At 38.9% G+C, this 23,379-nt stretch overlaps 1 protein-coding gene across 4 annotated transcripts in view; it reads right to left on the bottom strand.

Moving 5' to 3' along the window:
• Window positions 1–21,132, bottom strand: part of robo3 (roundabout, axon guidance receptor, homolog 3 (Drosophila)) — a 155,806-nt gene extending 134,674 nt beyond the window's left edge. The window contains exon 1 of one of the 4 annotated variants that reach the window (XM_019364085.2): window positions 20,593–21,132. In XM_019364085.2, the coding sequence (XP_019219630.1) occupies window positions 20,593–20,767 (175 nt within the window). In that variant the 5' untranslated portion in view covers window positions 20,768–21,132. The remainder of the gene's footprint in view (window positions 1–20,592) is intronic. The other 3 variants (XM_019364086.2, XM_005454563.4, XM_013274186.2) reach the window with 3 other exon arrangements.
• Between the last annotated feature and the right edge of the window lie 2,247 nt (window positions 21,133–23,379).

The following is a 23,379-nucleotide window of genomic DNA, read 5'->3' as shown; positions in this document are numbered from 1 at the left end:
CTGAAACTGAAGTCTCATGTTCCTTAAGTACATCTGCCCTGTTGAACTTATTATGGGAAATAAATATTTTAATTAAAACAAGCTGCTAATTATTTCACATTTTAATTGTGAGCAACGGCACATTTAAATCTTACAAATATAGTTATTTGGCTTATATCGTGATATATATCGTTATTGCCTGAGATGAAAAAAACATATCGTGATATGAAAAAATCTTATATCGCCCAGCTCTACTTACATCTTTCTCTCCTGGTGTTTGTCCATCTCTGAGTGAGCTTATTTCTTACTTATTCCTTTCTGATATAATGAGTTACTGGAATGTGCTGAAAAGAAGTGTGAAAAATGCCTCATGCCATGCGCCTTCCCATTGCGCTAAGAACTGAGGATACCATAAATGTAGAGGCCAGTTATCACAATCACTCAGGATACACTGTGTTAAATGATCCGATCCGGTCTTTTTACTTTTATTCTTCTTAAAGGCTCTTTTTATAAAGGTATTTGTCATGACTGTATATAAAAAAACCCTATAGCCATGGATTTGGACCCATTCAGATTTGGAAACATACACAGGGATTTATCGCTGACATCTGGTGTTTAAAACTGGTATTACAGAGATAAAGTAGTCCAGCACATTAAAAATTCCCGAGGGAATTCCCAAAGGACCCTTTCCTTCTCTGCTCCTTCTGCCTTCATGGATGAGTCCAGCAGCTGCTGCAGATAGAAAGCTCTGCATCCAGTGTGTCTCAGATGTTTTCCTGCTGGTCTGATAAGACTGAACTTCACTTATCAAACCACTAGAGGGAACCACAGATGTACAGAATATCTCACAGTGATATGACTGTGTCACTGTGCTAGTGTCATATAAAATTATTCCTTTTGTGCTTCTTTTTTTAAGTTTATCCCATGACACTGGTTGGATACAGACCTATCTGAGATGAGATTTGGAAAATCAAGTTTTGGAGTCGGGTGACTGACGGCGTGTCAGAGGCTCCTGTGAGCCACTGGAGGACATGCTTGGTCTTATAACCAGTGCTTTTGTACCATAGCTAAAGGACATAGTTCAGCATGGCATCAGCTCATATAAAGTGACTAAACACCAGGAATGTTCTGTTTTCACCACAGAACAAACTAATACTTGTTCTTTTGTTTTGTTCTGAAACCAAATAAATGGATGAAACAAGAAGCCCTTTCCTACTTTCCTCTGCGCCCAGCAGCGGCTAGAGACTAAAAACAAAGCAAATGGTTTCCACCTTTTGCTCTGAGTTTGACTTTAAACCACAAGTGTTTCACTCAAACTCAGAGCGGTCCTCTTCCTTTGATCGAGTTTTGTCAGAGGTGGACTTTGACCCTGACATGAAGGGGATTATATATTTGTTTATTTTACTGACTCAGCTTTTTCAAATGCAAAGTATGAAGGAACTGAAAACAGAGGGAGGAAGGGAGCAGCACACAGAGCTTTATGACAGCAGTAATTTGCCAGGAGTTTATCCAAAAAGGCTGCTTTGCACTACAATGTGATAAAGTTACTGAAAGAAACTATCAGATTTGCTTATGAGAAAGTCAAAATATAATTTTTTGCTGAAGTATCTGTGCATTTTATTATAATAATTGAAAAATCCGACTGACTGGGAAAATTCATGCAGATAAACATTTACATAGCCAGGATCTGGGTGGAGCAGTGCTGCATAACAAACATCAACAAAACCCAAACTGAGCATAATGAAACAGAACCTTACACCACATCATCAATTCACACGTGACAAAATAATAAATAGCCGATAAAAAATCAAAAAATATGAAAATAAAATATGTATTAAAATAAAAGTTTTAAAAATGTCACACGAAGCCTGTACTCATCCCACATTCATGGATCAAAACACTTGTTTTCCTCTTTTGTGTTTTGCCCATTTTCCTATTCTGTTTCATCTAAATGTTGAATTCATTATCCAAACACGCTGGCAGCCACACATGAACATTACTTTGTGCACACTGATGTGGTTTTATCCCCTTCCCCCCTACTGGCTGCTTTTCTGCAGCTTGAGTTGTTTTCAGAGGGATGAATCATTTTTAATTTTTTGAAGGTAAATCCACCTTTATAATAACAGCACTGTTTGATATGCAGCGCAGTGGACAAGTCAAAGCAGATGTGCATTTATTTTCAGTAAATATATACGTCTGGAACAAAGGCCCAGGTTTTCAGTCAGGTGACATCATATATGACTCATATTATGCCCGACTACAGTCGTCTTCCTAAAGCAGCTTGTTTTCTTTGTGTGGAGGTGAACGTAACTGCAGCTGATGAGATATCAGGCTGTGACATCACCTCTGTCAAGCTTTCAGAATATTACATCCTCACACTGATGAGGTCAGCCCAGCACAGCTGCTGGACATTTCTGCACTTCTCACCTGTTCATTTCAAGAGAAGATAATAAGGTCGAGCTCTGTGCTGCACAACGTGTCAGAAATTAGCATTGCTTGCATATTTTAAGCTTAGACAACAGTTTTATAAACATACGTCTACTGCTTATGCATTTTACTCTCTTTTCCTAACTCTCCAAAGAAAGAAAGAAACTGCGTTTTGAATTTCACTCTTTTAGTCGCTGGCATTTTATATTTTCACAGTTAGCAGTAGTTTAGTGTTTTATTTTATTGATCTTTATATAAGTATTTTTAAACATATTAAATTCTGTTTATATATCAGGAGTGTGATGGAGCAGCTGTGACCAGACTGGTAAGTCAGTGATACACCTCGTACTATCAAGCCTCTAACTCAGAGTCAGCTGGGACAGGCTTCGGCCCTGCATGTAAGTGCTGTGAGGTCAGAAACAAGAACTGGAATCTGTCAGCTGTTGTAAATGTCTGTGACGTTGGATGATAGACATTTTAAATACTTCAACTACTATTACAAAGTAACACATATACAGACGTATGGAAACCGAGGCAAAAAGGCCGCAGCAGCTTAACCAACACAGCTCACTTACAGTAACAGAACCCGTGGCATCAATTTGTATTAATAACTTATGAGCCTAACAGCACCGGTGGCAAGGAGAGTTATAAACAGAACAACCTGCCTATTAACTCTCTGTCTACACAGTGTGGGTGTGTACGTGGGTGTATGTGAAAGCTTTCATCCTTCTGAGGTGCTGCAAGTTATGTTTTAGGTAAGTGTGTTAATTCCTCCTTTACTGCAAGTAAAACTGTGGACATCTTTTTTACTAAAATATCCAAATGGGAAAGAAAGACTTAAATAATTCAATAGATTATTAAAGGAAAGAGCAGATCAAAGGTTAAAGAAAGACTTTAGTAGCTGAATATTTGAAGGACTGACCTCTAAAAGCATAAAATGATTTCTGTTCTTGTATTTATGATTTATACTTAGTTTTTAATAAATTTTAAACTATAAATTCTTAAATTTTTATGCACTTTTTGAGCATCTTGATAATCAGTTCAGTTCAATTCAAAAACCCTAAACTGCCCTAAATAAACCCTAAATAAGCAATCTGGCTAATACTGACACTGATATTTCCAGTATTTTGGATTAACGTGAATCCTGTTTTTACTATGACAGCCACACACACGCACACACACACACGCAGGCAAAACCTGATCACTAAAAATGTTTTAATGTTTTGATTGTTGAATAATTATGTCAGTCCCTATTAATCAGTTATAAGCAACGTTATAAGACAATAATTATGACAACTTATGCTTAGCTAAGTATCCCTCTGATCAGTGCCCAAATCAGCTTATCAATGACTTAAAAAATGTTGTGTTGGTTTTTTTTTTACGTAACCACAGTTTATAGTTACAGTTACAGTTATAGTTTATTTTCTTACCTCTCCCAGTTCAAGTGCGTAATCCTAGATACAGGGGCGACTTTAACAGCTCCGGGCTCACCTGTAGTGAGTGCAGGCTCTTAGTCTGCTGTTTACCTCAGCTAATGTCCATCTTTATTTACTCTCATGGAGGCTGTAAAACCTGGTGAAAGTAGTCCAAGTCAGTGAGTCAGTGAAGCTGAGATGAGGTGTTGGAGATGTCCTCAACTTTACTGTCGGTAATCGCTGAATGGTTTTGCTGATGTTGGCTGCTGTTAGCCGGTGTTAGTGAAGCTTTCTTTGAAGCGGCTCTAACACAAAAGTAACACTAGCTAGCGCAATGTTTAGTGCTCAATGTTAGCTAACTATAAACCAGCTCTTGTTGTTTAGCCAGCTTGCTGTCTGCGTGTGTAATCTGTTGACAGTGCGTGATGGTGACACTATCCAGAATAAATAAGCATCTTTATGCAAGTTTTTGTGTGTTAGAGCCCTGACTTCAGTTCAGGATATCAAGCTTGAGGTGAGGAGGCAGATGATGACATTTTATCCAGTTACATTGTCTCAACGTATTAATCACATGTACAGTCCTTCATGTCTTAAGTCTGAAGGTGCAGAAACAATGTATAATTTACCTCCAGAGCACCCAAACATCTAGGAGTTTGATGATTTCTAAAAAAGACGTTTTGCTTCCAGCACCAAGTTTTAATTACTCAAAGAGAACAACAATGCAAACCCAATCAGTCATTTCTGTTTTACAGAATCAAAATAATGCATTACCCCAACAAAATACAACCACTCCATCAACTTAAAACAATGCACTTTGCAGAATACATTAAGTAAACAAATTGCCAGCAATGCATCATCTGAATATGGCCACTCAAAGGTTGTGTATAAACAAAAGTGCAATTTGTTACACACATGGCAGGATAAAAACTATGCTTTAAACTACAACTCAACATGCACTTTGCCTTTTCCTCCTTACTCCCTCTGCCTTAGAAACCATCAAACAAACATGTCTGTTTGCTCCTGCACTTCAAGCTGATTTGTGTGCAAGTGAGCGCTTTGAGTACTCCAGGAGAGTAGAAAAGCGCTATATAAGAATCAGTCCATTTACCATTTACCAAGTGAGAGAAACTGGCAGATGAGACATGGACATAATTTATTTTATTTTTTTTGCAGTGGAAACTGCATCCAGGACAGAAACAGCACTATACTGCTAACAGAATGTCTCTTCTTTTCAAGCCACAGACAGAATGCTAACGCTAAGCTGGCCAAACACCCTGAGTGGTTTTCAGGCTGAGGTCATGCGAACCTGATCTTCAAAAAGTAACAACAGCAGTAATGTCTGTCTCGCTGGGCTCGCTATCATCTTTGCTTTGTGCTCTCAGCTTTGTGTTCATACTGAAAAAATGAAGAATGATGGTACAAAATGTCCTCTTTAGGATGGGGATATTACTTTACTTTTCTTGAGTACTGACACTAGCACTTCTCATAATCCAGCTCTGAAGCAGGCAGTTCCTATGCATATGCACATTTACTGGACAATGACACCCATGCAAGCATTATAAACGTGTGCATTGGCTAACTAAAGATTTTCCTTGAATCTTGAAAGCTTGTGTGTAAAATTGCTCCAATGATGGTGTCTAATGGGCTGTTTTTTATAATAAAAAATACAATAAAAAACCTATCTATAGTTATATAGTTAATAAATGAACAAATAAATATTTAAACTTTAAAAGAAATAATTTTTTGGCAATTTAAGAAATAATAACAAACATAAGTGCAATTTGACACGAGTCACACATGGTCAGATTTTGTGATTTAAAATTATATAATGATTGCTGTGAAATTTTACCTTCATATTTGAGATAATTTTATAGAAAAATGTATACGTGTACTCCCAGCATGTTTTTTAAACTTTACAAATCCGAGGCCAGTGCTCTAAATTTTTGCTGAAGATCAATTTGTATATTACATTATTATATGGAACAATTGAATGGACTACGATAGTTGCACATATTTACTCGCACACCAGCGCTCTCCTGTTTCTGCACCATGTGAACAGTAAGAGACAGCAGTGGAAGTGGTGTCAGTGTACCCCGCTGTGGCCAGCAGCAAGCGCCTGATTAGCGCTAATGAAGACCTGCAGGAAGTGTTCATGCATGTGAGGGGGTGTACATAGATTAGAGTTGTGTGCACGCTAAGCTTCTATAATGAGACTAATTGCATATGAATTTTTTGCACGAACACTGAACTGCTTAGCCACCTGTAAGAGTCGCAGCTTATTTAACTTTCATGCCACCTTGAACTGGCTGCCATTACGGAAACTCCCCATGGTGTGCACACAAGACCTGATACTTATCTCTGACCCTTCACCTCATGCTCTGCATCTCTCCACCTGCAACTGGATGTCTAATATTTCCAATAACTCCCTGCTATCCTCCCAGTGTGTTTCCATGGCGACTTGCCCTTAACCTTCTGTCAGCCTTTCCCCGTGGTCTCGACCCCCTCCGCGCCTTTCCCTGGTCGTGGTTGCTCTCAGCCTGGGAAATCAGCCTAATAAATAGCTTTATGGTAATCAGGCTGGTGAACGGCAAGAAGAGCTCCCATCTTAATACACTTATTACAGTGCCTGAAAATATCAGTTTCCATTGTTGTCCTGTGGCTCTCAGCACACTCACTCTTTACAATTCACTCTGAACTATACTGTGAGTCAGTGTTTCTCTGTCCCTTCCCTCACAATATGCCATGCTGCTGTTCACCTCAGTAATGTCCTCTGCAGTAATTCTTTAGCTTTGTCAGTGTGTAACACAATTTAAACACAGTCCTTATAGTTTGGTCTCTTTAACCATATATATTATAGACATATTCAGTTATGAGCAAATATTTCAGGCACCAAGGAAAAGCAGAGATCAAATATTTGTGTGAGCACCATTACCTTGAAAAGCAGAATTTGTAGGGAACTTGTAGATTTATGTTGTTCCAGTGTCTTCTGTTTCTTATGTAATCTGTATGTATGTATCTCTGATGGAGACCAGAGAGACTTTTTTCTGTGGCTGGTTGTTTTAGATATGCCAAAATATTTTAACTTGGGACCCACTCAGATGTCTCTGTGGTGGTACTGTGTGATGGATTTTTCTTTTTCTTTTAGTTGTATAATAATTTTATAGAGAACACACAGCATCTCACATAGTCAGGTTACATACTGTCCTCACATTGGTTTCCTCTGTTGTTCGTCTTAGCAGGGTTGGCCAGGTCTCTGTTGTATGGGCCTTTCAACTACATCTGATAGTAATTAAAATATGACATTTGCGAAACATTTTTTTCACTTGCATGTAGAACTTTGTTTCAAAAGGTGCTCCAAAAATAAAGCTGAATAATATTATCATTGCAAATGTATTCAGATTTGGCCTTTTGATGATATTCTCCAATCACTGAGGAATTGTTTTTATACTTATGATAATAATAATGATCTCATTGTTTATCCAAGATTTAAAGGAGTGTAACCTTTACAGAGTAGTTACTTTAAGTAACATGATCATAATGGGATGTATGTATGTTATGCTATGGTTACTGTACAGATGCTGTTTCACTCTTACCTCAGAGAAGTGTAGTCTCACTGTTTAAAATTGGAGTCATCATGGCTTCTGCTCCTTGAGGGAATTGGCCTCATGGTATCAATCCACAATGTAACTGTGGAGAGCAGCTGCTTCCCTTCCAGTCTTACATGTACATTTGTTTTCATAGCATGTGTGCATTTACTGACCTTGTGTGTCAAACACAACCCAGCATCACTGGTCAAGAAATTCCAATAGCTTTGTCATCTTCCGTAGCTCTTTTATCTTTTTTTCTGGAAGCGTCTGGCTTTTCACCTTTAACATAATCTTGCTTTCTGAGATATTTCTTTCACCCATCCATCATCCAAAATTGTCTTTGACACTTGAAGCCATTTGTCAGCCTTCTCATTACATCTTCTGTCTGTCACTTTTTACTATTTTTTCCCATATACCTCTTTCCATTTGGCACTTCAGAATTGGGTCAGTACGCTTTGGCTTTGAATACCAGATTGGATCCATTGGCAGGTTGGATTTGCAAAGGTTGGGCTGGTAACATCTCAGAAATGTTTAATATATGACTAAGGTGTCCTAGTATTCTGGATTCTGGATTCAACATTCTAGAAAAAATGTGTGTGCGTGTTGGGGGGGGGGGCATAGTGTCCCCATAGTGTATATTAAAGGTAAAGAAATGACAAAAAATAAGCTAATTGCTCTGGTGGGACCCAGAGGGACAGCCCATAGTGACCCCACACAGTCCGGACAGTGCGAGACCCAGACGTGCCCCACATTTCACACCAGTACCTGGACCCACAGTTTGCTGTCTACCCGGGCTCCACTGTATTATACATGTTACATGGGCCACATGTGGGCACTGAAAACTGAAACTCACTGAATTCCTTCTTGGGGGCAAAATTACTATATATAGTAATATAGGTTTTCACAATTCACCCCTACTGTGGGCCCATACTGTTTAAAAAGCCACTGTCTTTTGTGTGTCAAAAATTTGTCTTGTTATCCAACAACTGTGAACCCCACAGCACATCATTCACATCATTTCTATCGTCATCAAACCATTCAGTTGTATTGATAGCCACCACCATCCCAGAAGAGACCACTCCCATCAGGATAGAAATCAGTAGAAAAATTGATTTGAACTAAGCGATGTTTCTTAGATCAACCTTTCACCTTATGGAGTTTACCCGACAGTGGTAACGTCAGTAAAAAAGGTTCAGGATATCAGTTTACATCAGCATTAAGAGCGTGACTGGACGGCAGCAGTTTTGAGTCACCTGACTCGGGGCAGCAGAGCGAGGAAAGTGGACGAATCAGACTGCCATCTGCTCCCAGCTTGGCCTACACATGGGAGACTGGTTATACTGGGCAGCTCAGGTGGAAATGTGTTTAACCCCTTACATAATGAAAAATAACAACAGTTCATTAGCATAAGTGGATCTGATTCCAAACCAAAAATATACAAATTATTTATATTTGAGCTTTTTCTGTATTTACAAAGCAGGACATCAAATAGTCTTTAGTGGAGGAGAAGCCAAAGGATTTTATGAGTGTGTCATTTTCTGTTTATTATTTCACACAGTTAAATCCAATAAAGTGTAATCGGAATAGGATTTACTTTATATTTGTTATTTTAATCCGTGCAAAGTCTGATTTTCACATAAGGCACAAGCAAAATGAACACAAATGCCAAAATTTGAATAATTTGCAAACATTACGTTAAGCACCTAATTACATTTATATGATAGCAATTAAAAGTTAATTTCAGTCTTTATGTGTTAGCCATTTGGAGTCGAACATAGAGGAGAAGTGAATATTTTTGATTAAATCCATTCAGTTTACGGCTTTTGTTTGTCCTGTGTATGTGTGCCTGCATTTGTGTATATGTGCATGTACAGGGATGCCAAGCAGGTCACAGACTGACTGCACTGATTAATTAGGGTTTACTCAGTAATTACCAAGTGATCGTTGCACCGCCAGCTCATGGATAATGCCTTCCTGACACACACAACATTTACAGGCTTAGATAATGAATCATTATTGGCATGTGATAATGCAGATATTCTGAAGCATAAATTGAGATCATGCATCAAATAATACTGAACAAATCAAACCGTGCATGAGGTATTTCTCAAGCATACTGACTGTTATTATTGTATTCATCTCGGCCTGTTTTCTCTTTAAAGATTCAAAGATTCTTTTTTAACAGTGCAAGAACTCCTAAATGAGCAGCCGTTCTTCTGGTTTTAATTAATTCAGGCTTCGTTTTTACTCAGCCTAATCCCAGCGAAATCAAAGGTCTCATTTCCAAGGGAGATTTAGCTAAGACAAGAGTCTACAAATGTTAGATGCAAAAAAGAAAAAAGTAAGAGGAACAAAGAGAGATCAAAATCTTTAATCAAAGCAGCTCTGCGGATTGCAGTCGATTCCATCGTGTTACCATTTGTTGTAACCTTACAAACAGAGGCAGGAATCCTACAATTCAGAGGTATGATTTTATATCCCCCCTCTGCTTTAACTCACAGTTACATTAAAATGAATGGAAATGAAAGAAAAAAGAAATCTCTCAGAAGATTAAAAAAAAAAGCAGAACAAACTCCTTCTATAGCCTTTTTTTTTTTTTAACATTTTAATGCATCACATCTGTTCACATTCACCTAGAATTCATATACTGAAAACACAGAAAGGAGCAGAAGGAAAACTTATTATGGTATGTGACACAAAGCCATCGTGATCTGCACTCTTCACTTTGTTTTTATATCTTAGTATTCATAAGCATGCATAACCAATTGTGTTGACACTGCAGGGTTGTCATTGCATGTTTCCTTCCCTCCAATGGATTCAGAAGATAATTGGCAATGGGGCTGTGATTTGAAATGGATTTTGGAGACAGCTATATGTATTAGATTGTGTGTGTATGGTTGTGAGAGCAGAAGGGAGGGAGATTTGTTTTCTGCTTTTGCTAATAGCTTTTGTGTTTTTACCTGTCTGCATATTGTTAGCAAATATAGAATATTGACATTTACTTCACTTTGTGTGTGCGGGAGACAGTGTAAGTCCTTTTACTGCACCACCAATCAATTTGCATTTAAAAAACACGCACTTCACGCCTTCACTCTACTCACGCTGGGTTTCTGTTGTAACTCCATTTGTTAAACACAGGGAAAAAATGACTTGGATGAGAAGAATGCCATGCATACTGGTTGTTCCATTAGTCCATAATGATGATGCAAGATCTGACTTCGGAAAAGCAATGTTTGAGTTATGATGTGCGTTTCACTTCAAGTACATGAATGGTTTCGGTTTAAGACACATTTATGTTCCACTTTACTACATTCACATAATTCAGTGATCAGCTTGGACAGGACGGTGCTTACACTTTGTCATAACTAATCACACTGATTGGAATAACAATGGCGTAAGGCAGATGTGATAAACAAAAGAACTATGTCATCACACTTAATATCCCCAGGAAGCTCCCTCTGTTATTATGTTGTCAGGGTTAGAGGGTGTTTGTCGCTGGGTTAAGGGCCACAACCTCTCTTGCTGACCCCTGAGTCGTCAACACACTTAACCCCTCATTTTGATTGACCTTCTCCTTGTCTGGGAGCTCCCAAATGAATCATGTAGCCAGCCTGTTTAATGCAATGAAGTGGGAGTCATTGAGAATGGAAGTGTAGATAATTTATAAGGAGTCCTCATGAAGGCCAAAGCTCTTATTTTGTCTTGCAGTGTTGGGGGATTTGATTGATTGTGCATCTGTGATGTTGTCACCAAATTAAGATCTTAGTGTAACTGGTGCATATAATTGAAGAATTTTAGGAATCCAAATGGCACTGATGGGCAGTGGTGATTCTGCAGAATACTGAAAATACTAAAATGTTCCGACTACATTTGGATGAACTGAACTACAATAACTCTGAGGATCTTTACTGTTTATCAGGAGCCATCCATGGGTCAAATGCTGACTCTGTCCAACTTTTCAGTTTTGAAGCTAATATCTAAGCCTAAGCAAACTATGAACAAAATTAAAAACATAATGAACCATATTTAAAATAGTGGTCAGTCTTCATTTTCCCAAGTCATAAGTTATGAAACACGTTATTAGGAGGTTAGGGCCAGGTAGGTTTGGGTAGTTTTTTCCCTTAATCGATGAAATCATCATTTTGTATTTATTTAAATACTTTCCACAAAACTGTACGTCTTCATCAGCATCCAGTCTGCTTGCATTCACCAGCTGGATAAATCCTCGGTGTGATGGAGGAAGGTTTCCAAGTTGCTATTAGCATATGCAGAGCTCTCTTCTATTTGCAAAGTAGCATCTTTTGCCCTCTCTCTCTCTCTGTCTCTACTTAGTCCCCTCTCCTCCATGTTCATCATTGCCACAGATGCTCCCTAATTTCCAAATTTCCATTCCAGCTCAGTTATGTACATAATTCTGCATATGATCTCAGACACAGGGGAGATAAGCATGAAAAGCATGACAAAAGGGGTCTGTCTGGTGTAAAATCTCGGCGTGAAAGGAGAGAAAGATTTGCAATCAGTCCGTTCAATCAGCCATTTATCCTTGTCGTAATGTCTAACAGTAAAATTTACCTTGATATATAAAGGTGTTCCAATTCTCAAACGGCAGATTTAAATTTACCCAAGCCAAAGAAACTTTTACAATCTTTCAAATCTGTGACGAAAATTGCGTTTGGAAAGAAAAGCTCGATGGGACCAATCATGCGAGCAGTTACGTGACAATTCTTCAACAGTCGCCCCCCCTACTGTAGCGACAAATTGGGGCTTTAAAGTGAAATTGTGGATGATAAGCTTATCAGTGATGCAGCAGGTAATGGAAACTGCGATGAGGAGGCTCAAGCTGACAGCAGCTGAAAATACGTGAAGATGATCTGGCAGTAATGGGCTACCTGGCCGGACTGCCGAGCTGTTGTTGAGCCTCCTCTGCGGGAGGAAGCTGAGGAGGTTTCTTAATGGGGAATATGGGAGGGATGGATGAAGGGATAAGGTGAAGGAGCACAGAATGGATGGCGAGGAACAGGAGATGAATATGCAGTGATTTAGATCCTTGAGTAGCTAAACAAACACTCACAGATATATTCAAAAGGAATTCGCTAGCGTTTTTTTAATTTCCCTTCAGTTATGTATTCACACAATGTGTAATACTGTTTATGCAGCAGACATGCCGATAAATCAAGGTGAGCTGACGCAAATTGAAGTGAGGCAGAGAAGCTCGTGGGAGTGAGCAAGATAAAGGGATAGATGGCCAGAGCAGAATGTTCAAGTGATGATGATGACGGCATTGTTTTTACTGAAATTAACATCATCCACCTTCAGTTTTGCACGCGTCTTCATCTGCACCATCCTCCAGATTCACTGTTTTATTTTGCCTAATGAGGCTGTGCAGGTTTCTACAAAGAAACTACCAGAGACTAGTCTCTGGTAGTTTCTGGTATGTTGGTCCTTGGATTATTTGCTCATTCTTTTTAGAGACACATAGACATAATAGGATTTAATACCGTGTCTCTAAAAAGAGAGTTAAAAGAAAAGCTGGTCTATCTGACATTGCATTGCCAGGTTTATGGTGATAGTGAGCTTGCTTTGGATTGGTGCCATCAGTATGTGGTGTCTAAATACCCGCACCTCCCACCCTCCACCATAGTGTGCCTGGCCAGCCACTACTGAGCTCTCACTGGTCATCAGGCATTCTCTTTCTAACCTGCTACAAAGTCCCAGCTGCGGTCGCACTGCCAGCATCAGCACAAGCTCAAAGAGAAAGGTCACATCTAATGATCCAGACGTTGTGCTGTAGCTGGAACCAGCTTTGACAGTAAGTAAGGGTTCTAGAGGTGAAACGATATCTGTGTCTGCGTTTTCAGTGTCTTTGAATTAGCATGCATCTCAGTGTATTGGACCATCCATGTCTCGAGTCTATGAGATGTGAGACAGAGAAAGAGGCAGGGACAGTGGTTGGTAGCTGAGGTGAAACATCTAGTGGTTCCCAGAGCTTCGTGCATACTATGAATAAAGATGTTTGACTTCCCAAATGCTCCCTAGTCATTTATTAATAATACATCTATACTATCTAACCATTAAATGAGGAATGCAGAATGTAGAAGTAAAACATTTTTTCAATATCCATTTTGTGTTACAGGTCCAAAGCCCTCTGCACACATGTACTCTCTACTAGATTGACAGCCCCATTAACAGCAAACAGCCATCATACTTAACATCCAGCACAGCAGGAGCAAGTTTAATGTTCCTCCTGGTGGGCACCAGGGCACCACATTTCTAGAGCTTCAATAGGCTGTTTTTGATTTCAGAGTGTTGCAAATAGTGTGTAAAATGAACAGAAGTGATTGTATTAAATGCTGATTTGCCCTGATAAAGATTCTGCAGGCGACCCTGCTTCTGCACAAATAAAAGTACACTGTAAAAACTGTGATTTGGGTTAATTAGTATCTAATAGGAAAGTAATAATAACTATTACTCAGTAAAAACATGTATGTGCTGTTTTAATTAAATCTAGGCAAAATTAAACATTTTTGAGATGTTCAGTTATTTAAATTTACACAATTTTGTTTGGGGTAAATTAAGCAATAGTTTGTTGAGCAGATTTAACAAAAACGTATGAGTACCATGAAAAATTAAGAAATCTAATAGATTTAACTAATGAAAGCATTTTCATTTCAATGATTCTACACTTCCGCCCGTAGTCAGTTGTGCCACGTGCAGGACACACACACACTTCAGCAGTGAATGATCTCCATTTTGTCCGAGGTAAGATTATCTTAATTTGTACGAATATACGACACGTTTTAAACAGTAATGTATAGCAGTTTTGAGTAAAAGTTCTAAACAGTATGATACGTTAAAATTAGATTAATAATGACCACTGTAATGACAGTATTGTATTTTTACGCAAACTGGCACGAAGTGCACTGCTAGCATAAGGTCACTTTCCAAGCCTTCGCGGCTGCGTTACTTCACAGTTTTGACTAACCACGTTTTACCATATTAAAAAAATATATCAATGATATATTTCGATGGGCTGTAACCTCCCTCATTTACTTTTAAAATTTTATGAAAAAGTTTTGCACTCAGTGGTGAGGGATGTACTTAAAATCATTTGCGCGGGATTTTGTCAGTCACAGTTTTTTGAAGCGTTTGTCTCCATGCAGTGTTTTTCAGTTGTGGTAATTAAGCTAAAGTGGCTCAGTCCAGCAACATAACTGGTTTTCATTTTCATGCTGTCGGAGCCCTGTGACTTTAGTGCAGGCACAGCTCACATAGAGGGATGATGCGAGTTTCCAGTTAAACTTGGTCGGTGTACCAGTGAGACCCATGCTCAGTCACGATGTTTCTGTTTCTGTAGAACAATCTTCAAGACAAAGGTACATTCAGGAAATAATATAGTAATATGTGTTTAATCTGACATAAGTCTTTCATAATTTCTATGTTTAACACCCAATGGTGTTTGGATACAGAGATGACATTGCGTTGATTAAAAGGACGTCTTTTCAAATATGGGAAGATATATACAGTATATAAATACATAAATAGTGTTATTTCATGTCATGATCTGTCACCAAATTGGTACAGAAAATAGGGTCTATCCCCTTTTTAATCTAATAAAGAGTTTCATTGTTTTATATGTGAACTTCACCTTTAAAAATTTTAGTATTAATTCAAATTTGTCTTTAACAATTTATGTGTGTAAAATTTTTACTTCGGAGAGTGTGATTGTTATTAATTTTGTTCTTTTCAGTTGTTGGAAGATCCCTCAACTTAAATTCAGCTGATCAGTATGTAGACTATGCATTTTAAATAGGTTGTGATGGATGATTGTATTAAATTAAACTACTAGTTTTGAAAGCAGCAGAAAATGACCAAGTTGGCCCTACTTAATCTAAGTTAACTCTGCCCATTTACATTTTATTCTAGGTTGAACGAGATAGAGCTCCATGTAATCACTGATGACTAGGGATGGGTATTGTTTAGGTTTTCTCCGATACCGGTGCCAAACCGGTACTTTTGAAACGGTGCCGGTGCTTAAACGGTGCTCAAACCGGTGCTTAAAGAATGGAGAACACAAAATTGGTCCAAAAACCTCTCATGTTCAGCTGTGTTTTTTTGTAAAAAGATAACAATGTTAGCCTTTTCTGCAGCTATAGGGCATATATGGTATCACTCTTGGCTGGAAGCAGTGCTTGAACAATGGAAAAAACACAAACTTTGTCCAAAAACCTCTCATGTTTAACTGTTTTCCACTTTTTCTTTGGTCATTTTAGCCTTTTTGGCCAGGGTGAAGGGAGCATCTGCCATCAAACAAGAAGACAGCCGCATGTAACTACGACGGTGTTTGCTAGTTCACCTTACCTTACATGCATTAATGTAATAATGTGGTTAGCGTACTCAACGTTAATTACACACGAACAACATGTAGCTACTCACGCAGAGGAGAACGGCTGCTGCTGCCATCATCATCCGTCATCATTTCTGCTACGCTGACAGGGCTAGGGGCCAGGACTCTCCTCTTCGGGTTCTTGGGGGATGTTGCTAACTCCGGGTCCGATAACAGGCACCACACCCGCAGTAGATGTGCACGGTGTGAGGTCTCGCAGCAAGCTATCAAACACGGCGCATTTCTCGGCTTTAAAAAAACCCGCTATGCGTCGCCAGGTGTTTTATCAGATTTGAGGTGTTACCTTCTTTGACAGTATCACAGTATCAGCTTAAAGCACTTGTTGCAGGCTGCTGAGTTTGCATCTTTTGCTGTGAAGTACAGCCAGACTTTTGATCGCTTCGCCTTGGGCATTTTTAATCTGTAGCTCTGCTCTAAAAGAACGTACGTACCTGGCCCCACCTACTATCCTCGGAAACGTAAAATGATTGGCTAGAATTGGCTCAGGAAAAAAAAAGCACCGAAATAAAGCACCGAAATAAAGCACCGAAATGTGCGCTGCTTTTCGGTCTGGTTACTACCGTTTATGTCAGAACCGGTACCCATCCCTACTGATGACCAAATCGAGAAGTTGGTTCTTCCATCAGGGATCCCACCAACAGTAGAGGAGCTGCAAAGTGTTGTGAAGGATACCTTTGGCATTTCAAACGACTTCAGTCTTCAGTATTTTAAACCAAAATTTCAGGATGACTTCAGTATTCACAGAAGTTACCAGATAAAAGACAAAGACACTGAAGGTTGTTGGCATCACCCTGGTCATCCTGCCAGTTTTCGGCAGCCCCGCTGATCAACTGTCAACTGACTATGACTCATCATCCAATCCAGTTGTATCCAATGCAGACTCTGCTGCAACCACTTCTCAGGACACCATTATTCTCAAAAGGCAGAAGTTCAGAGAACGTTGTGAGCGCTGGCCGAAGCTGTTCCCCATTCCACAGTCTGCATACGAAACTGAAATGTAACTGGGAAGAGCCACTGAGAGTATAAAAAGAATGGAAATCTTCTGCCCACCTCCAAAGTAAAGACTGACATTCTCGAGAAGTTGGCTGAAACTGTATTTTCAATTATGGCCTATTCTTCCTATTATTTTGGGGCAAGCACTAGTGAATAATTTCAGTGCATACAATCTAAATTAATCAGAAAAATGTTATATTATAAATTTTGTATACATTTTATATTCCACAATAAAAACAATTACTGTTTGAATGTTCTCCTTGTGAAATTGATTCATTTTACTCAGAAAAGAAGTTAAATTAATTTGATTTTCTCTTACTATTCAGTCATTATTTATAAAGTTTAATTGGAAAATTATTGAATCCAATTTGAGTTTTACTTAAAAACAAAAAGTTTTCATTTCTTTGTAATGGATATTTTAGTCATTTTTAACTGAACCTTTGCCAGATTGTTAGTAAATTCAAAGTAATTTTTCTCAGAGATTAATTTCAAATGAATTAATTTTTTGTTACAATTAGGCAATTTTAACTTTCAATTTGAGATTTTGTCCCTAAATCCAACACATATTTACAAGTGAATGTTATTAATATCTATTTTTGTTTTTTGTTGAAATTTAATTAACATTTTATATAAATTTTACATAAGTCGCTTGAAATTAAAATCTACTTAAGTAAATTAAGTGTCACTTTGTTGCCATAGGTTTTTTAAGTAACCTCTAGTCACAGTTTTTACAGTGTAGTTTTGGATGTTGTGTGTGGGAGGTTGCACCTTTATGGGATTTTGCATATTGAAATATGCAAAAAATACATATTTAGAAGTAACAGTACTGCACTGAACACACACACACACACACACACACACACACGTTCATTCCAGAGATGTAGTGAAAAAAGCAAAGAGGGACTAAGCCGACCTCCATAAAGGGTTAAATGGTTCCATTAGAGCACACACATACAACTGCACCATTAGGTATCTCCACCCACAGGAGCCCAAATTCAGAGGTCTTTATGTCTATAAAATTAAATAACTACATAAAATATATATCACAAGTACAGTGATTTTAAATGTGGCCGTTCAGTGACAATCTTAAAAGAGAAAATCTTATTAATTTTTCATTCAAAAATTCTTTTTAAAGGCTTGATTACATTATGCTTTTACATCTTTGAAAAATTAAAGTGATTTCGTTCACAGTACTCGTGCATCACAGCTCCTGAACACTCTTCATATTGATTCACAAGCTGAATATCTCAGCTCTGATTCAAGCATCTGTTCCCTAAAGAGCACCTGTCTCACCTATTGAACCAAGTGGAGGTTCAGAAGTCTCCTATGGATTATGAATGCATCTCCATAGTCTGGTGCTGGAGCCAGAGTGCAGCAGCAGAGAAGCTATTGTTTTAATCCATCGATTCAGGGAAAAATTATTTAAAGTTCATTATTTATGACAAAAATAAATGTCACTTTTTCGTTCTTTATTAAATGACTAAAAACATCCAAACAACATCTTTTGAATAAATTAATCTGAAACCAAATTGAACAACAACATAAGGACGCAAAGTTGTAAATATAATAAGAAACAAGCTTCCAACAATCAATTGCAAATGAATGAAGCCCAATTAGTGACTGTCAGTTAAAGGAGCTAAAAGAAACAGTCAACAGAAGAGGTGTGATAAAGAAAGAAACAGAGACAGAGTGAGAGGCAGAAAGTGAATGAACTGATAAATGTACCAGCAGTCCACTATAGTGCTGTGTTTGACTGAAATGTCCATTATTTCCCAAATTGGTTATTGGGCTGCATTGATTTTCCCATTGAGCCTCCCTCTGAGCTCCAGGTTGACCCACACGAGCTGTCCGCCCACTGACTTGCTATTGAGCTTCTCGCCTGGATACCCACAGTTTGACCACCCATCCCCTCCCCAGTGATGAATCAGCACATGGTGGCCAGGAAAACATGTCTCTATTATGGTTTTTAAATATGTATGTGTCTTTGCGGGGTTGCAGTGCAAATCTGGACGATGATTACTTTTGTAGGATGTAATTTAGATATCAGAGGTTATCGTTTTCTTTCCTTTCATATAGTCAATCCACATCTCTGTGACATGTTCACAAAAGGAAAAAGCTTTTATACCGTCCATCATTGATCACTGATTAGTCAAAATATTACATCTAACCCCACACGTCCTCAAGTGGCTGCCTGAATATATCTATATCACTTAAAGACTAAAGGGGGGGATTCAATTTCTGTGAGCTACAGAGGAAGATTCCCAAGAATATGAGGCTGAGATGCACAGCAGGCATGTCTGTCTATCAGCCTATCAGACTGTGTTTCTCTGCTCCAGCCTCAATAGATTTATTGCTGCCTCTCCTGCTTACTTTCTCTATAGATTTTAGGAGTGAACCCCACAAACACTCAATCTACACTCCATTAGAGTTTACAGATGGCAAGAGAGAGAGAAATAGAAGTGTGATTGCAATGAAAAAGAAGCTATAAACTTGGCATTATTGAGGCTGTTTGAAGCTGACTATGGGGACAGGAGGGAGGAGGGAATGTGGGGCTCAGAAGCAAATACACCTTTCACACCCATGTCCACTCATCAAAGGGAAGCGTCACTCCCCTCTGTGACAGTATACACCCACGCAAGGCATCACAAAGAGTGTGTACCTTTCTGTAGCTTTCCCTCTTTACCGTTAGTCAGTAGAGTCGAGCTGAGAAGCAGCTGGATGTTTTACCAACTCAGGACTGAGCGATAAAAGAAAGATCACATTTCTTTTTAGGTAAATAACATATGGTGAATGTGATAGATGGGTCTGACAATGATGTTTGTGTGTGTGTGTGTGTGTGTGTGTGTGTGCGTGTGTCTGAATGCAGCTTTCATTGGTATGCGATGACATGGAGACAAAGCTATGGTGCTCATTAAATCAGACATCATGCCAATCTCTGGACATAACTCTACCCTTGTACACACTCTCTCTCTCTCTCTCTCCATATATATGTATGTATATGTATATATCTATATATATATCTATATATGTATATATATAGATATATATATATACAGTATGTAACGTAACGTTTGTTAACAACAAAACTCCTTCCAGAACGGTAAAAAGCGGACATTAATAAATTTCACCCAGAGCAAAAAGAACAAAACAAAGCCAACACAGCTGTTAACACTGAGCTTCATCACTGGGTAAAGAGGAGCTTGGTGGCGAAAGTTAAAGAGATCTGACAGTTTGGGTACATCGTGGCTGACAGCAGACAGCTTCATTTAGCAGAGTGAGCAGGCTGCCACTCACAGTTCTGCAAAATAGGCGGTGTTATTGGGTAATACTGTCTCTGTCACATTTCACTCACAGCCCACAAAAACACCCTGACAAGTATGTGATCCCAGTTTGCTGACCCCCAACTCCCCTTTATTATTTCCCTGTAAGAAGAAATCATGAGGCAAGTGAGGATGCAGGATTGGTTCAGTGGTAACTGAAGGATGGACATATTCATGTGATTAGAAAGTTTATATCATAAAGTTTACGCTTAAATATTAACACCTTCTACTACAGTCTAGTAACAACACTTTATGTTTGCTGATCGTCATATACTCCTGGACACAAGTGTCCAGGAGTATATGAATGATATGAATCCTGACATCACATCCGTTTATCTCCAGTGACCTCACATGAGGTCACATTTTCCTTTTCAGTTTCAGATCCGCTTTGCAAAAGAGATCCAGGTGTCTTGTTCAAGAATGCCATGTGTGTTTTGAAGAGGTTGAAGAGGGGAAGATGCACTTACCGTTGAAACCGGTGAAGTTTCCCCACTCGAACAGCGAGCTGTTGAAGGGCGGCAGGGAGCCGTTGAAGGATTGCAGGGAGCCGTTGAAGTAGACGTCAGTTCCATTGGAAGGGTTTCGGATGGTGTCTGTGAACAGATTCATCTGCAACAAGGTCTTGATCAGGTAGCGCAGCATTGTGGTGCACAGAGGGACCTGCACTCCCCCTCTCTGCTCTCTGTACTTCTCACTGTCTCTCTCACTCTGTTAATTTTAAAAGTGTGACTCTGCCTCCCGCTGAATCTGCTTTTCCTCCTTACTCGGTGTTAAGAAGAGCTAAAGAGATACTCTTTCATCTCAAGTTGATTCAGACATTTCCAAACATTTTGAAGAAAAAAAGCTGAGAAATCTTGATTAAAAAATAAAAGTGAGTGAAAAGAAGTCAGATGATAAGAAGATTAATTGCTTGTAGATGTCAGACTGAGTCAGGGGGCCCCTCGCTGTGAATCCCTCCCAGCATCGGATTGTTCCTTCCTCCTTGTTTCTTTTGTTCTGGGATCAAATAACTTCACATGCTGTCTGCCGCCATACAAAACAACAGCTTCTCGCTGGTGTAAAAGAATCCAGCAATGTGATGATGACCCTTTCGAATTGCTCTCCTCTCTCCAACCCCTCCCTCTGGCTCCTCCTGTGTCCCTCCCTCCCTCTCCAGCTCTCCTCCTCTCTCGCGCTCTCTCTCTACGGTGGGGTCCTGAGGGTTTCTGAGGAGCGAGAGAGAGCAGGTGCTGTTGGCAATAAATGTTTAATTATTAGATTAATAATCATCCCAGGAGGCTGTGAATCAGGGTGGTGGAGAAAAGGAGGTGAAAAGACGCACCGTCACTGTCTTAACCATACATCCAAAAAAGGTCATCACATATGCATAAATGAACACATACAGTATGTGTTGGACAAACAAACCTGGGACTAACTAAACTCCTGCTGGCAGTGTTTGTTTCCTGCTGGTCCACATTTTCAAAGCACATTGCATGCAGACTTTTTCCTTTGTCCACATCAACAAATACCAGAGTGGATCTGTCTCTAAAATGACTTTCTCAGCAGTAAAGTGTAAGTTGGCTACAGCATCCTATCCTATAGCATCAGTGTTTGTTTTAAACTAAGCAGTAGAAAATTTTAATTCATTTAATTTTTAAAAAGTGAAAAGAAACAAACGTTACTTACTCAGCAATTAACTCTGCAATTTTCAAACATGCATAGCAAACATAATAATAACACTTTATAGCAGCCATCTTTAATAAATGCTGAATTGCTAATTAAACTTTATTTAACACTTTTTACTGTGAAGAAACAATGATATTGTAATAATGTTTACCAGTTAATTTAGTTTCATTTTAAATTGTATAAATCACAAGATTGCAAACTTTAACTATCAGTTTACAATATACAGTAAAATAACAGATCAAAGCAATGCTTACATTAACTATTGATTAGGTAAAGATCCAGATATTTTTTTGAGTTTTTTTGTTGAAAAAAGCAGCATCTGCTTCATAATAGCATGACTTAGCCCCTCTATAATGCAGTTTCTTTTAGCTGTGTTGGCCAACCACTATATATCCTGTTTCTATCCTGTGTCTATATGGATGAACGAAATGTAATCACATGCCTTCATGCTCAAGCATGCTATAGCTCTTAAAGCATAGTCTGCATATCATCATGGATACACACATGCGATCATAGCAGCACGGTCACATGTGGCTCCTGGACACCCCACTGACAGCCTCAGTGTGACTCCCATTAATGATGCCCATACACCATCCGGGGCCTGTCCTCCTGCTCCATCACTGTGACAAAGGGAGGCAACAAACCAACAAAGATGCCGTGACGACCCCCGTCCCGCGCCCTCTTCTTCGTGTCTTTTCCAGTCACTCTTTATTTTAAGCTGTTTTCTATTCATGAGACATGTGTGCCAGCTAAATCCACACATACAGTGTTAATGGGCATTCAATATGGGCATGCTATGGAAGAAGGCTGAGTTGCAATGGAGAATCGATAGCCACTGACAGGCTACATTGTGTATGAGAATCATGTTATCTTGTCGGGTTGTTCCAGCATTTTACATGGATGTGCTTCAAAGAGTTTCAATGATGAGTATGGACCACATTGAAAGTCTATATATAATTAGATATGTCTAAAGTCCTGGCATATTACATGAAGAAATAAGTCTTCTCTATTTCAGATTAGTGGCATTGACCATGTTAACTCTTATTGCCACTTTTTATTTCTAACATAAACTAATGAGGCAGCAGCAAAGTGCCACTACAAATATACGTCAATGATTGCATGCTCCCTGGGTGCTCTCCTTAGCCACTCGTAATTCTCAGTAATGACTCTCCTCGGCCATGGAAGCTGCCATTTTCATGATCATATCATTTCTGCAGTGTAAAGATGGTGCTTTTAAAACATTCTGTTGTGTGAATAAATAAAAGTAGCATCATATTCTTTTTCAGTTCATCTGATATTTATTTTCTTGAATCTACTGATTGTTCATGGTAAAAATACCTAAAATTGTGACACATTCCTATATTTTATGTCTGGTGTTGTGTGATGTCAAAGAATGCACTACATCTGGAGTTTAAGATCATACACTTACATATCATTCACTTATTATATACATGGAATAAAATAGCTTTTTGTATGTTTAGGAGTTCAGTGGCTTGGGCCCTGACCCCTGGCACCGCTAACTGTACTCTTTCATAGAGCGAGTCTACTACAGTGATCACTCAAAGCTGTGTCTACTAACAGAATCCCCA

Source organism: Oreochromis niloticus, linkage group LG10 (assembly GCF_001858045.2).
Source record: "Oreochromis niloticus isolate F11D_XX linkage group LG10, O_niloticus_UMD_NMBU, whole genome shotgun sequence".
In the NCBI taxonomy this organism is placed as follows: Eukaryota; Metazoa; Chordata; class Actinopteri; order Cichliformes; family Cichlidae; genus Oreochromis; species Oreochromis niloticus.
Note: the sequence above shows the minus strand (reverse complement) of the source record. Positions and strands in the feature narration are given on the sequence as shown.